Genomic DNA, 14,963 nt, shown 5'->3' with positions numbered 1-14,963 from the left:
TATATAGGTAATCATTTGAAATCCATTTAGAAGATTTCAAATTTGGTTTCAAGCTTTTGCTAACTTTTTTTTCTTTCTGTATCTTTCTTTCCTTATCTACCTCAAAATCAAAATAGTCTTAAGGAAAAAAAGAAGAAAAGTGAACAAATGAGCTGTTTCTATTTTATTAGATCATTGATACTTACTGCACTAGTTTTTTTTCCTTTTAAGATTTATTTTATTTATTTGAAAGAGTTACAGAGAGAGGTAGAGCCAGAGAGAGAGGTCTCCCATCCACTGGTTCACTCCCCATATGAAAGCAATGGCCAGAGCTGAGCTGGTCTGAAGCCAGAAGCCAGAAGCCAGAAGCCAGAAGCCAGGAGCCGGATCTCCCATGCTGGTGCAGGGACCCAAGGACTTGGGCCCTCTTTTAGTGCTTTCCCAGTCCATAACAGAGCTGAATTGGAAGTGGAGCAGCCGGGACTCGAACTGGCGCCTATATGGGATACTGGTGCTGCAGGCTGGGGCTTTAAACTGTTGCACCACAGCACCAGGTCCACTGCACTAGTTTTTAAGCCAGCGATGAATAGAGCTACCTGCTTTCTTCTTTGACTTCTTTACCGGATTACTATATACACCAGTGCCAAACAAAATAGTAGAAATCCTGAAAGATAAAAGTCAAAGGTTACAAAAATTTTATAGGTTTTTATGTAATACCTTTGGAAACTAGCAAATATCCATACCATGTATGAGGCAGAAGCTATCTTAGTTATTTGCTAATAGTTTCTTATTTTGTCTCCCTAATGAATAGACTCTTGTATAAGATGTAAGAATCCTAAACTAGTCTTTTTCACATAGTGCCTGAAGAGTGCTAAGTGAGCTACTTAATATTTCTTGATTGATATATTACCTTTTTGTTACTTTTATAAAATACCGGAGAGAAGCTACTTAGGAAAGTAAAGGTTTATTTCAGCTTACAGTTTTGGAAGTTCACAAGCCAATATTGGGAGGGCCCATTCAGGCATTTGCTGAAGCCAAAGGATGGTAGAGGGAGGATCACATGGCAAGCCAGGAAGCAGAAAGTGGAGCAAGACCAAGCTTGGCTTAAATAACCAACCCTCTTGTAAGAACTACCTTCTGAGGGTTAAGCCCCAGTGACCTAAATACCTCCCACTAGACCAACCTCCACGCTGTAATCAGATCAAGTCTCTACCCTTAATCCATCAATCCATCATCCATTAACATATGATTTTGGGGTTTAAACATCCACATGAGTTCGGAGAGCCGAATCCTGTTTTCTGGCTTAAACCACAAAAATTTATTATATTCATTCACTCTTTTATTTTTAAGACTGAAAAACCATACTTTAAAATTTCTCTCTCTAGACAGTCACAAAATTAAAGTACTACTATGCATGTATTTGTTTTTATGCTTTACTGAATGACATCCAGCTACTTAGCAGTTATAGTATTGAAGCTCTGTTCTTCAAACTGTCAGAGATTGGTAGGATATTTACCATATGGTCCATCAGTTTAGGACCATAACTATTAAACATCTGCTTTACACTAGGGTTTTTAAATGTCTGATGATTGAAGTGATACCAGGACTTAGAATAATTCAATAAGCTAATTTTTATTTATGCTCTGGTTTATTTTGAGAGTATGTGTACAAGGGCTCTTGAACAAATTTGTGGAAATGCATGTTAGGAAAAAAGTATGTATGGATTTCAAAATTTTGTTGTACTAAAATAAATTTATCCCTTAACTTCATTTTTGCATAAACTTTTTGAAGTGCACTTGTATGTTTAATTTGAAAACTCAAGTAGTTCTTTCAGAGCGTGATGTACCTCCTCATTGGTCCTTTAGAAGCCTGCTGGGTCATGAAAGAAAGGGGAGTGGTAATCTATGGGTCCTGAGGACAATTTGTATTATCTTGCTTGGCAGCCACTTCAGGAGTGACCATAACAGTTTCCTCGGGCAGTGTAGAGTTGATCCCCTTAGACGGGTTATACTAGCAAAGAAGACTCAAAAAGAATTTAGAAGCTCATTATCCCTAGATTCTTGAGGGTTTTCCCACACATCTTCATTCTAATTTTCAGGATCCATTCCTTCCCAGTGAATGCCCTCACTTTAACAAGAGAACCCTATGAGATTGGGAGTTCAACTTGTAATTCAACCATGGGATGAGATTCTGTATTTGATTTTAAGCAGTCTCAGTGTTTCTGCTTTAGGATGCACATAAAGCTTTCAATCATTTGAGGTAGCTATTTGAACCTTTGACTTAATTCTTTTCTTCGTCTACTTTGTCTAGCAACATTAGGAACAACCAGCCAATCTCATTGTATTTGTTAGTTTTCCAAAATATTTGAAAGTATAATAAACATAGTCAGTGGAAGTGTAATAAACATAGTCACCCAGCTTTTTGCTTCCCATAGGTGGCTGATTAGAAGTATCTAGTAGGAATATTTTGCTACTCTCCGTTGCCAAAGCACACGATGGACCATCAGTATTCTCTACTACTCCAGATTTCTGTGTGGAATCATTTTCCTTCTGTCTTTAGCTTCTGTGGGGCTTGTCTTCTTTTTGAATACTTTTAAGATTTTTTTTCACCATCTGTACATGCTTTATTTTGTTCTTCATGTTCCTTCTATTTGAGTTCCTTTGCACTTAATGCATCTGTATTGATGATTTTCTACCATGTTTAGTAAAATTTTAGTCTTTGTTTTGTAAACATTTTTTGTTCTTTTCTCCCTTTCTTCTGAGATGCTAATTGAACATATATTGCTTGATATTGTTCCATGTCCTGTAGCTCATTTAGGTATGTATGTATGGTCTCTCTTTGAATTTTCTTTCTCAATATATTTTATTTTTAGAATTTAAAAAATTTTTTAGATTTATTTTATTTGAAAGTTAAAGTTACACACAGAGAGAAGGAGAGACAGAGAGAGAGAGAGAGAGAGAGAGAGAGATATCTTCCATTCACTGGTTCACTCCCCAGTTGGCTCAACAGCTGAAGCTGCGCCAAACCGAAGCCAGGAGCCAAGAGCTAGGAGCTTCCTCCAGGTCTCCCACGCAGGTGCAGGGGCCCAAGAACTTGGGCTATTCTCAACTGCTTTCTCAGGCCATAACAGAGAGCTGGATCAGAAGTGGAGCAGCTGGGTCTCAAACTGGTGCCCACATGTGATGCCAACACTGCAGGTAGTGGCCTTACCTGCTACACCACAGTACCGGCCCCATTTTTACAATTTTTTAACCAACTCTTCAAATTCACTGTTTTCTTCAATGTATAATCTACCCAATCAGTCTCATCTTTTATAGTTTTGATTTTTAAAAAATATTTATTCATTTTGAAAGCCAGAATTAGACGGAGAGGGAGATCTTCTATTCACTAGTTTACTCTATCCAGTAGTTTATTCCCTAGGTAAACACAATGGCCAGTGCTGGGTCCAGGCTGAAGCCAGGAGCTTCATCTGGGTCTCCCAAATGGGTGGCAGGGGCTCAAACACCTGGGGCATCTTCCACTGCTTTTCCCTGGCCATTAGCAGAGAGCTGGATTGGAATGGAACAACGAGGACATGAATTGGTGCCCATATAGGATGCTGGTGTTGCAGGTGGTGGGTTTACCTGCTACACTGCAACACTGGCTCTGGGGTTTTCGTTTTACATGTTTGAAAGTTTTACTAGAGTCTTGAATTTCTCTTCTTATTCTTTTTTCTACTTTCGAGAGAGAGAGAAAGGAAGTATTTAACACTTATTTTGTCATTCTTATATTATCCTGTTACTTGTGACATTTCTGTGTTACTACTGCTGCTTGATTTTTTTCTTATTATGAATTATATTTGTATACTATTTCACATCTCTAATAATTTTTATTGGATGTCAGACATTGTGATTTATATAGTTGTATGCTGGACTGTGTGTGTATGTGTGTGGTATGTGTGTCCTATGAAATATTTTTTGGCTTTGGTCTGGTGTGCAGGTAATTGAAATTAGTTTGATCCCTTTGATGTAGTTTTGTGAGAGTGGTTCCAGAATAGAATTTAGTCTACAGTTAATTTTTCCTTAATCCTGAGAGAGTACCTAGCTAAGGACTTTACCTGATACTCTTATCTATTAGGAGTTCTTTCCACTCTGGCTAGTCCTACGTGATCTTTGAGAATGTTCTAACTGTTCCTTTCTGGTGGTTCTGTCCCTGGCCATAGTTTAATCACACACATGCAGCAATCAGCACTCAACCAAAGACTTGAAGGTATTCCCTAAAACTCCTTTCTTTCTGGATCTCTAATACACAATTTCTAGCTATGTGGACTTCCTATCTCCAAGCTCCCTCCTGAACTCAGGAAGATTGATGGGCCTTGTTTGTGTACTCTCTTCCACCACTGAGATCTGGAAGCTCTAGGCAATAAACTGAAGCACACTGATTAACATATTTTGCCGTGGCCAGCGCTATGGTGTAGTGGGCTAAGTAGATGCCTGCAGTGCCGGCATCCCATATGGGTGCTGGTTCGTGTCCCAGCTGTTCCTCTTCCAATCCAGCTCTCTGCTGATAGCTTAGGAAAGCAGTGGAAGATGGCCCAAATGTTTGGGCCCCTGCCACCATGTGGGAGACACTGAGCTCCTGGCTGTAGGCTTTGGATCAGCTCAGCTCTGGCTGTTGTTGCCATTTGGGGAGTGAACTAGTAGGTGGAGGACCTTTCTCTCTGTCTCTCCCTCTCTCTAACTCTGCCTCTCAATAAATAATAAAATCTTAAAAATATGAATATATACTGCCTGTTTTTCTAGTTATTTAAGGCAAGAAGGTTAAACCCAAGTCTCTTACTGTATACTTAACCAAAACAGAAGTCTTAAATTTTGTTCCTCTTCGCTACTACATACTTGAGGAATCTAATCTAAGTTGAGATTAGAGGAGGAATTAGAACTTGTAATGTGAAGCTTTTTGTCGTATACCTTTCCCTGACTCTTTTGTTGAAAACAACTGATTCTTAAAACTGATATAAAAAACCTGATATATAAAACTGTGTAAGTGATCATGTGTAACCTGACTTAGAACAGATATAAAAATATATTCATGTGTGGGTGATGCGCAAATATATTTCTTTTTGCATTTCATCTATCTAAATTACTGACTCTGAAACCATTGATTTGATGAACCAAAATATGGTATGCAAAGGATTAGTAGATTATCAAATTATTAGTTAGAACATTGTCCTTTTTTTAATTTATTTGACAGGTAGAGTTATAGACAGAGAGAGAGAGAGAAACAGAGAGAAAGGTCTTCTTTCCGTTGGTTCACTTCCCAAATGGCCTCTACTGCAGGTGCTGCACTGATCTGAAGCTAGGAGCCAGGTGCTTCTTCCTGGTCTCCCATTAGGGTGCAGGGCCCAAGCACTTGGGCCATCCTCCACTGCCCTCCCAGGCCACAGCAGAGAGCTGGACTGGAAGAGGAGCAACCTGAACTAGAACCTGGTGCCCATATGGGATGTCGGTGCTGCAGGCAGAGGATTAACCAAGTGAGCCAAGGCGCCAGCCCCAGAACATTGTCTTAACATGCTAACAAGTTGAAATTAGTTGAGCAGTTTATTATAAACATATACCTGCATTTACCTTATGACTGAAGAATTCTCCTAGATACTTACTCAAGGGAAGTGAAAGTAATGCCCACAAATAGACTTGATTGTTAATATTTTAGTAGCTTTGTTCAGAATGACCCCAAACTGGAAATAACTTAAATGTCCATCCACATGGGTAAATAGAATATTTCTCAGTAATTAAAAGGATATTACTAAGACAGTATAGATGACTTCCAAAAATATGCTGAGCAAAACGAATCTAGATGAAATTATTATTATTTGAGGGCCTGAAAAGGTTTATTATGTAAAGGGAGTCAGGCTCAGTCTTTCTTGGCAGCCACTGCCTCATGGAAGCCAGGATGCTGCTCAGCTCCCCACTTCCTCGTGGCGTGGATGTGTGTCCCCATTCTTTTCTTGATGAATTTGTGGGCCTCTTTGTCCTTGGAGACCTTGAGCAGCCCCATGGCTTGGCACTTATAGGGGGCAAGCCACATACCTCCTGGATCATCTTCCTCACAAACTTGGTGTACTTGGTTAGGTAATTGCGGCAGTGGCTATATCTCTTGGCTTGTTCACTTTCTTGGTCACCTGTGGCCTTTGTTGAGGCCCATGGCTATGGAGTAGCACAGCCAGTGACTGCTGGGGCGGAAGTTAGATGAAAGTCTTTAAAAGGCAACAAATTAATTACTAGTGATAGAAATCAGAGATGTGATTTTGTAGGAGGTAGGTAAATATCGAGTGCAAAAGAATCACAAGACAATGTTGTGGAATGATGGGAATTTTCTGAATCTTACTTGGTATGTAGGTTACACAGTTACATACATTTGTCAGAACTCATCAGACTCTTCTTAAAATGTTTATTCATTTTATTATATGCAACTTATACATAAAACAGGAAAATTTACAGCAGGTGTTTGGCCAGCAGTTAAGACCCTTTTATCCCAAACCAGAATGTCTGGGTCTGATTCCCAACTCTGGTTTCTGACTCTAGCCTCCCACTAGTGCAGCTCCTGAGAGGCAGTGATGATTGCTCAGGTTGTTGGGTTCTTGTCACCCATGTGAGAGATCTGGATTGTTCCAGCCTAGCTCAGCCTTGGTTGTTGCATATCTTTGGGGACTGAACCAATCAGTGATAACTTTCTATGTCTCCTTCTTTGTTTCTCTGTATCCTTGTCTCTGTCAAAATTTTTTTTAATCTAGAAGAAAAAAGGAAAACTCTAATAACTGGACTAATTAGCAAGTGACTTAAAATATGGACTGAAATATGAAATGTTCAAATATGTGTAAACTTACAGGCACATGACACACACACCACACATATCCAACAAATATGTTTTTTAAAGATTTTATTTATTTATTTGAGAGGTAGAGTTACAGACAGTGAGAGGGAGAGACAGAGAAAAAGGTCTTCTTTCCATTGGTTCACTCCCCAAATGGCTGCAGCAGCCGGAACTACGCCGATCCGAAGCCAGGAGCCAGGTGCTTCTTCCTGGTCTCCCATGCGGGTGTAGGGACCCAAGGACTTGGGACATCTTCCATTGCTTTCCCAGACCATAGCAGGGAGCTGGATTGGAAGAGGAGCCTCCGGGACTAGAACCGGCGCCTATATGGGATGCCGATGCCGCAGGCGGAGGATTAACCTACTGTGCCATGGCGCCGGCCCCATATATCCAGCAAATATTAGAAACCTAGATTTGGATTCTGTTTTACAATGACTTCTGGAGTAAATGTTTGGCCAAGCGGTTAGAACACTGGTTAGGATACCTGTGTCCCACATAGGAGTGCCTGAGTTTGACCTCTAGCTCCAGCTTTGGATTCTAGTTTCCTGCTAATACAGACCTTGGAAGAAGCAGTGATGGCTCAGGTGATTAGGTTCCTGCTACTCACATGGGAAACTTGGATTAAGTTGTCAGCTCCAGACTTTGGCCACTGGTCATCTTAGTGTTTTCTTTCTTTTTCTCTGTTTTTTTCTGCCTTTCAAACAAATAAGTAAATAAAACTTTTTTTAATATGCAGAGTTCTTTTTTGTCTTTTTACTTTTTTTTTTTTACAGGCAGAGTGGACAGTGAGAGAGAGACAGAGAGAAAGGTCTTCCTTTTGCCGTTGGTTCACCCTCCAATGGCCGCCGCGGCTGGCGCGCTGTGGCCGGCGCACCACGCTGATCCGATGGCAGGAGCCAGGTGCTTCTCCTGGTCTCCCATGGGGTGCAGGGCCCAAGCACTTGGGCCATCCTCCACTGCACTCCCTGGCCACAGCAGAGAGCTGGCCTGGAAGAGGGGCAACCGGGACAGGATCGGTGCCCCGACCGGGACTAGAACCCGGTGTGCCGGCGCCGCAAGGCGGAGGATTAGCCTAGTGAGCTGCGGCGCCGGCCTTTTTACTTTCTTAATATATGAAATGAGATGGTTTATTATTCAGTTTTTCACTTCTATAGCAAATACCCAACACAGGCTACTGATGGAGGAAGGAGGTTTATTTTAGCTTACATTTAAAAATGTTTTAATTTTCATTTTATTTGAAAGTTAGAGAGGTAGAGATAGAGACAAAGACAGATCCTTAATCCACTAGTTCATTCCCTAAATTTTTGCTGCAAACAGGCAGGCTGACGCCAGGAGCCTGGAATTCTTGAGTCTCCCATGTGGGACCCAACTACCTGAGCCATCATCTGCTACCTCCCAGGGTGTACATTAGTGGGAAATTGGAATTGGAAGCAAAACTGGAACTCAAACCCAACTACTCCAATATGGGATGCAGTGTCTTAACCACAGTGCCAAATGCCTACTCCTTGGCTTATGTTTTTGGAGGTTCACAGTCCAGGATCAGGTGAGCCTAAATGGCATGGCCTTCTGGGGGCGGCTGGAGGATGGAGGAAGGATGATTGCATGGTGATCTCGGAAATGGGGCAGAGAGACTAGGCCTGGCTAGTCTCTTGTGAGACCAGCCCTCTTGTGAGAATTATCTTCTGAGGGTGTACCCCCAGTAACATAAAGACCTAGCACGAGGCCTGCCTGGTAGCTACCATAATTGGATTAAACCTCCTCCATGACTTTAGAGCTTAACCATTTTCATGAGTTGGGAAGCCAACTCATTTTCAGATCATAGGAGAAGGTTAGGTTAGAAATTTTAATAATGTGACCATAAAAAATTAATAATTTACTTTTAAAAATTGGCTTAAGTAAATTTTTTTTCCTCAGAAATCTTCCTGCGAAATCTGTGGAAGAAGCTTTACGTCATCGACAAGAATATGATGAGATGGTGGCTGAGGCTAAAAAACGAGGTATAAAATTAACTGCAAGTGTTATAATTTATTTCTTGATTTTGACAAATTAACCTATTGATTTCAACAGAAAGATGTATAGCAAAATTGATGAAATCTGTCTTCAAGATGTTACTGAATTCTTTGTTTTCTGTATTATTTTGTTCGACTGTTAGGAAAAAATGTCATACTAAGATCATAGATTTTTTGTAAGAACTCTTACAAAACTAATATGAGGAGAAAGGCAATAGACAAGGAGGAATCTTGAAATTACAATAATGAAATTTAAATTGGCCGGCGCCGTGGCTTAACAGGCTAATCCTCTGCCTTGTGGCACCGGCACACCGGGTTCTAGTCCCGGTTGGGGCGCCGGATTCTATCCTGGTTGCCCCTCTTCCAGGCCAGCTCTCTGCTATGGCCCGGGAAGGCAGTGGAGGATGGCCCAGGTGCTTGGGCCCTGCACCCGCATGGGAGACCAGGAGAAGCACCTGGCTCCTGGCTTTGGATCAGTGCGATGCGCCGGCCACAGCGGCCATTGGAGAGTGAACCAACGGCAAAAAGGAAGACCTTTCTCTCTGTCTCTCTCCCTCACTATCCACTCTGCCTGTCAAAAAAAAAAAAGAAATTTAAATTGATTACTATTTTAATTTATAAGTGAAAGTATCCATGACTATTTCATTTTTTACAATGTTTAGGTTTTTGATATAATTTAATAATTTTAACCTAATTTCCTGTATGGCTGTGAGATTATGATTTGAAACTAAATTTTACTTTTGTGACTTACAAAGTCTCTCCATAGTCCCAATTGTGTCATTTGGTTAAGCACATAAATGTATACTGTCATGAGTATAAATTTATATTCATTCTCTTCTCCAACCACAAAGTAAGGTAAGTATAATTTAACAATAATTATTATTGGCCATTGTTATTCAGGATAAATATATGTTAAAAATATAACATAGCTTTAATTTTAGTACTTATTTTTAGATCTATACATCAGCAACTGATATTTTTTCCTTTGATTTTAGTGAATGGAATGTTATAATAGTATATAGTTATATATTATAGTATAGTATATAGTTAGATATATAGTTCCATACTATAGTATATAGTATAGTATATAGTTATATACTGTAGTATATAGCATATAGTTATGCTTTTATTTACAATTTCTTTTTAGGCAGAGTGACAGAGAGACAAAGAGATCTCCATACTGGTTTACTTCCTAAGTGTCCACAATAGCCAACCCTGAGCCAGGCTGAAGTCAGGAGCCTGGAACTGGTTCTAGATCTCCCACGTGGGTGGCAGGGTGGCAGGGACCCAAGCACTTGAACTATCACTTGCTACCTCCCAGGATGCATTAGCAGGACAGTGAATCAGAAGCAGAAGAGCTGGAATTCTAACTGGCACTCTGATATGTGATGTAGGCATTCCAAGCAGCAGCTTAACTATCTGTGCCGTAACAGCTGCCCCAATGTTTTCTTATTTATGTATCTGAAAGGCAAGGAGACAGATACAGATAGATCTGTCTGCTGGTTCACGCTTCAAATGCCCATAACAGCCAAGGCTGGGCCACGCCAAAGCCGGGAGCTTGTATGTCAATCTAGATCTCCAGTAAGAATGGCAGAGTTCCAGGTTTTTGACCATCATCTGCTGCCTCCCAGGGTGCACATTAACAGGAAGCTGGAATTGGAAATGGAGTCAAGACTCCAATCCAGTTACTTCCAGGTGGCATCTTAACAGCTACACCAAATGTCCGCAACCTCAATTCCAGTTTATGTGGAACCCTGGAGATGAAGTTACTTCTTTAATGTTCTTTTCTTTTTTTTTTTTTGACAGGCAGAGTGGATAGTGAGAGAGAGAGACAGAGAGAAAGGTCTTCCTTTTTGCCGTTGGTTCACCCTCCAATGGCTGCTGTGGCCGGCGCATCTTGCTGATCCGAAGCCAGGAGCCAGGTGCTTCTCCTGGTCTCCCATGCGGGTGCAGGGCCCAAGCACTTGGGCCATCCTCCACTGCCTTCCTGGGCCATAGCAGAGAGCTGGCCTGGAAGAGGGGCAACTGGGATAGAATCCGGCGCCCCAACCGGGACTAGAACCCGGTGTGCCAGTGCCGCATGGCGGAGGATTAGCCTGTTAAGCCACGGCGCCTGCCACTTCTTTAATGTTAAACATAGGAAATATAAGACCTGTTAAACTTGGATCTTTTGAAAAGGCCTAATTATTTAAACATTACTTACCGGTATTTTACTATTTAAATTATTTTTAATATACCCAGTAAGTATTTATTGACTCTTACCATTAATTTTATTGTTTATTATTTAAAATAACTTTTAGGTGGATAATCATAAAATGTGGTATGGTAGGTGTAAGATTGAATTGGGGGGCCGGTGCTATGGCGTAGCAGATTAAGCCACTGCCACCTGTACCGATGGCATCCCATATGGGTGCCAGTTTGAGAACCGGCTGCTCCACTTCCCATCCACCTTCCTGCTAATGTTCCTGGGAAAGCAGCAGAGGATGGCCCAAGTGCCCTGCAACCACATGGGAGACCCAGAAGCAGCTCCTGGCTCCTGCCTTTGGCCTAGTATAGCCTCAGCTGTGTGGCCATTTGGGGAGAGAACCAGTGAATGGAAGACCTCTCTCTGCCTCTCTCTCTCTTTTTCTCTCTCTTTAACTATATCTTTCAAAATAAATCTTAAAAAAAAAAAAAGATTGAATTGGAATTTCTAAGGCTACAACTTTAATCCTGTCTGATATTACTTGTATGTGATACTTTATATTTGCCTAGTGTTAGCTTCTTCATCCATAAAATATGGGAAGCGGATTATTTAGATGAAGGCTTTCAAGCCTTGCCTTCAATCCTTTATTATTTTAAAGCAGTGGTAACTTCTCCTAATTTATCTTACATAGAATCTGAATGCATGAAACAAAATGGAGGGGCCAATGTTGCAGCACAGTGGGTTAAACTGCTGGGTGCATCCCATATACGAGAACTGCTTAGTGTCCCAGTTACTTCACTTCTGAGTTGACTCCCCAGAAATGTGCCTGGGAAAACAGTGGCAGATGACCCACGTCTTTGGGTCCCTACACATACATGGGAAATCCAGATGGAGTTCTAGGCTTCTGGCTTTCCCCTGGCCCAGCCCTGGCCTTTGTGGCCTTTTGGGGAGTGAACCAGCAGATAAAAGTTCTCTCCCTCTCACTCAACCTCTTCTTTGCCTTCTCTCTCTCCCCCACTCCCACTCCTCTGCCTTTCAAGTAAATAAAATAAATCTTAATATGCACACATACGTGCAAATATATGTATAAAACAAAATGGAGCTGCTTAGTTGGCCTCTTGCTTGTTTGAAACACACGTTGTAAACAGTTTGGCTAGCTGATCTCTGAAGTACTCAGTGGTTCTAAAGTTATGTGTAAATTTGGATTTATAAGTCACTCTGTCTATATTTGAGGCATTTCTTGTTCTAAAATTGTGGCCTCTGATTTCCAGAGGTGTATTGTTTGTATATGTGTTTGTTGGGAGGGCATTTTTATTTCAATCTAATTAATAAAGTGAAACACCATACTAAAAAGTATTCATATACAATAGTTCCATTGGAAAAATCACATTTTAAAGTGATATAGTTTATGTTGGGATATTCCTAAACTTCTTATATGAAAAATGGATGTAAGCTGCTCACAGTTGCCTGTTTTTTCTATAATTCATTCGTAAACAATTTTAATTCATAGATAGTTAAGTAGAAATCTGTGATATGAAATTTTCTAGCCTTTTTTAAAGAAAAGATTTATTTATTTATTTGTTTATTTGAGAGAGTGCAGAGAAAGAGAGATATATCTTCTATCCATTAGTTCATTTGCCAAATGCTCACAAAAACCAGATCTGGAGCAGACCAAAGTGAGGAGCCAGGAACTCCATCCTGGTCTCCTACATGGGTAGCAGGAGTCCAAGTACTTGGGCCATCTTCAGCTGCCTTTCCAGGAGCATTAGCAGGGAGCCAGATCCGAAGTGGAGCAGCTAGGGCTTGAATTGGCACTCTGATATGGGATGCCAACATCAGAAGCGGTAGCTTACTCTGTATCACAGTGCTGGCCCCTTTTCTGGCCATTATTCCATTAACTTTTTTTTAAAAATTAATTAATTTGAAAGGCAGAGTTACAGAGAGGCAGAGAGAGAATGAGAGAGAGAGGTCTTCTATCCTCTGGTTCACTCCCCACATGGCCACAACAGCTGGAGCTGTGCTGATCTGAAGCCAGGAGCCAGGAGCTTCTTCCAGGTCTCCCATTTGGGTGCTGGATCCCAAGGATTTGGGCCATCTTCTGCTGCTTTACCAGACCCTAGCAGAGAGCTGGATTGGAAGTGGAGCAGCTGAGACTTGAACTGGCACCCATATGGATGCCAGCACTGCAGGTGGCAGTTTTACCTGCAATGCCACAGCACCAGTCCCTCTATTTATTTTTATGGAGTAAGATATGTTATTTTTAAATTATGTAAATGAAGTTTATTTTCTTTCTCTCTTTTTCCTTCTACCCTCCCTTTCTTCTACCCTATTATTAGAAGGTTCATTTTGAGAAAGCTTCATTTATAGAAATAGGTAGAAGAAGATTTTGACCCAACTTATTTGTATTGAAATAATTCTTAATTGTTTAAAACAGAAATTAAGGAAGCACATAAAAGAAAAAGAATAATGAAGGAACGATTTAAACAGGAAGAAAATATTGCAAGTGCAATGGTGATTTGGATTAATGAAATCCTGCCCAATTGGGAAGTAATGTAAGTAAGCAGACTTTTCCTGAATTGCAGTTTGTCTCTGAAGATGTCATCTTTCCAGTTCTGTATTTTTATTACTTTCCGGCTTGTATCTTATGCTTTGGCTAAGTTATATTATTAACCAATATGTGAAAATCTCCATGTTTACGCTTTTGCTTTTATTAATCACTCAGTTTCCAATACCTTCTCTTCTTACTGTCCTCTGTACCTGTGAAAATCTTACCTTTTAGACCCATCTGAATGCCAGTTGCTTCATGAAACATTTAATCTTCTTAGTTACCACAATTTCTTCATTCTAATATGCCACTAATTGTAACATTCACTATTCATGTAATAGCAGGTTTTTGGGAAAGAAAACATTAAATATGTACATTTGTAAGATTCATTTTTATGTGATAAAAATTTATTTTAAAAAATGTTTTTCTTAAAATCAAGGAAATATGTGATATGTATATGAAAATACCCTATCATCATACTTTGAAGAAAATGTCTTATTTTGCTTTTTAGTTTTGGATAATATTCTTGTGTATGTCTTGTCTTTTTTCTCTGCTGGAGCATGTGGGATATCATCTGTAATGCCTACTGTGGGATGTACATTGAGAGTTTGTTAAATATTGGTACAGTGTGACAGATACAGTAGTTCCCCCTTATCCATGATTTAAGTTTCATCAGTTTCAGTAACCCACTCATAGTCAACCCAAGTCCAGAAATATTAAGTAGAAAATTCCATATGCAATTGAAAAGTTTTAAGTTGCGCACTCCTCTGAGAAGTGTGATGAAATCTTGTGCCATCCTGCTCTATTCTAGACATGAATCATCCCTTTGTCCAGTGTATCTGTGCTGAATATGCTGTGTACTCTTTAGTCACTTAATAGCCGGGTCTGTTATTTGATTGACGACTGTGATAGCACAGTGCTTGTGTTCATGTGATCCTTGTTTTACTTAGTAATAGCACTAAACCACATGAGTAGGATGGTAAAAATATGGATATGATAAAGAGAAGCCATGAAGTGCTTCCTTTAAATGGAAAGATGAAAGTACAAGATGATTTGAGAAACCACATTTAACTTTTATTACACTACATTGTTGTAATTATTTTATTTGATTATTATTGTTGTTAATCTCATACTGTGCCTAATTTATAAGTTAAACTTTATCATAGGAAGGTATGTATAGGGAAAGACTTGGGATTTGGTGCTATCTAGTATCAGCCATCCCCTAGGGTTCTTTAAACATACTTTCCATGGAAATCAGGAAACTTCGTATGAGTAATTGCATTTGATTTTTATAACTTTTATGACATATGTATTTTTACTACGCTTTATGATGTAGGGAAGCTCAGAGTCAGAAAGGTTAAGTGGTTTGCCCAAGGTTATACAACTAGTGAATAGT

At 40.1% G+C, this 14,963-nt stretch overlaps 1 protein-coding gene across 3 annotated transcripts in view; it reads left to right on the top strand.

The window, feature by feature from the left end:
• The window catches only part of TBC1D12 (TBC1 domain family member 12), a 123,541-nt gene that overhangs the window by 85,527 nt on the left and 23,051 nt on the right, over positions 1–14,963 (top strand). For all 3 annotated transcript variants that reach the window (XM_062214437.1, XM_062214439.1, XM_062214440.1), the window contains 2 exons: positions 8,743–8,825; positions 13,457–13,574. In XM_062214437.1, coding sequence (XP_062070421.1) covers positions 8,743–8,825; positions 13,457–13,574 — 201 coding nt within the window. The remainder of the gene's footprint in view (positions 1–8,742; positions 8,826–13,456; positions 13,575–14,963) is intronic.

This window comes from Lepus europaeus, chromosome 17, assembly GCF_033115175.1.
Source record: "Lepus europaeus isolate LE1 chromosome 17, mLepTim1.pri, whole genome shotgun sequence".
Lineage (NCBI taxonomy): Eukaryota > Metazoa > Chordata > Mammalia > Lagomorpha > Leporidae > Lepus > Lepus europaeus.
This window is presented reverse-complemented; position numbering and strand designations above follow the sequence as displayed.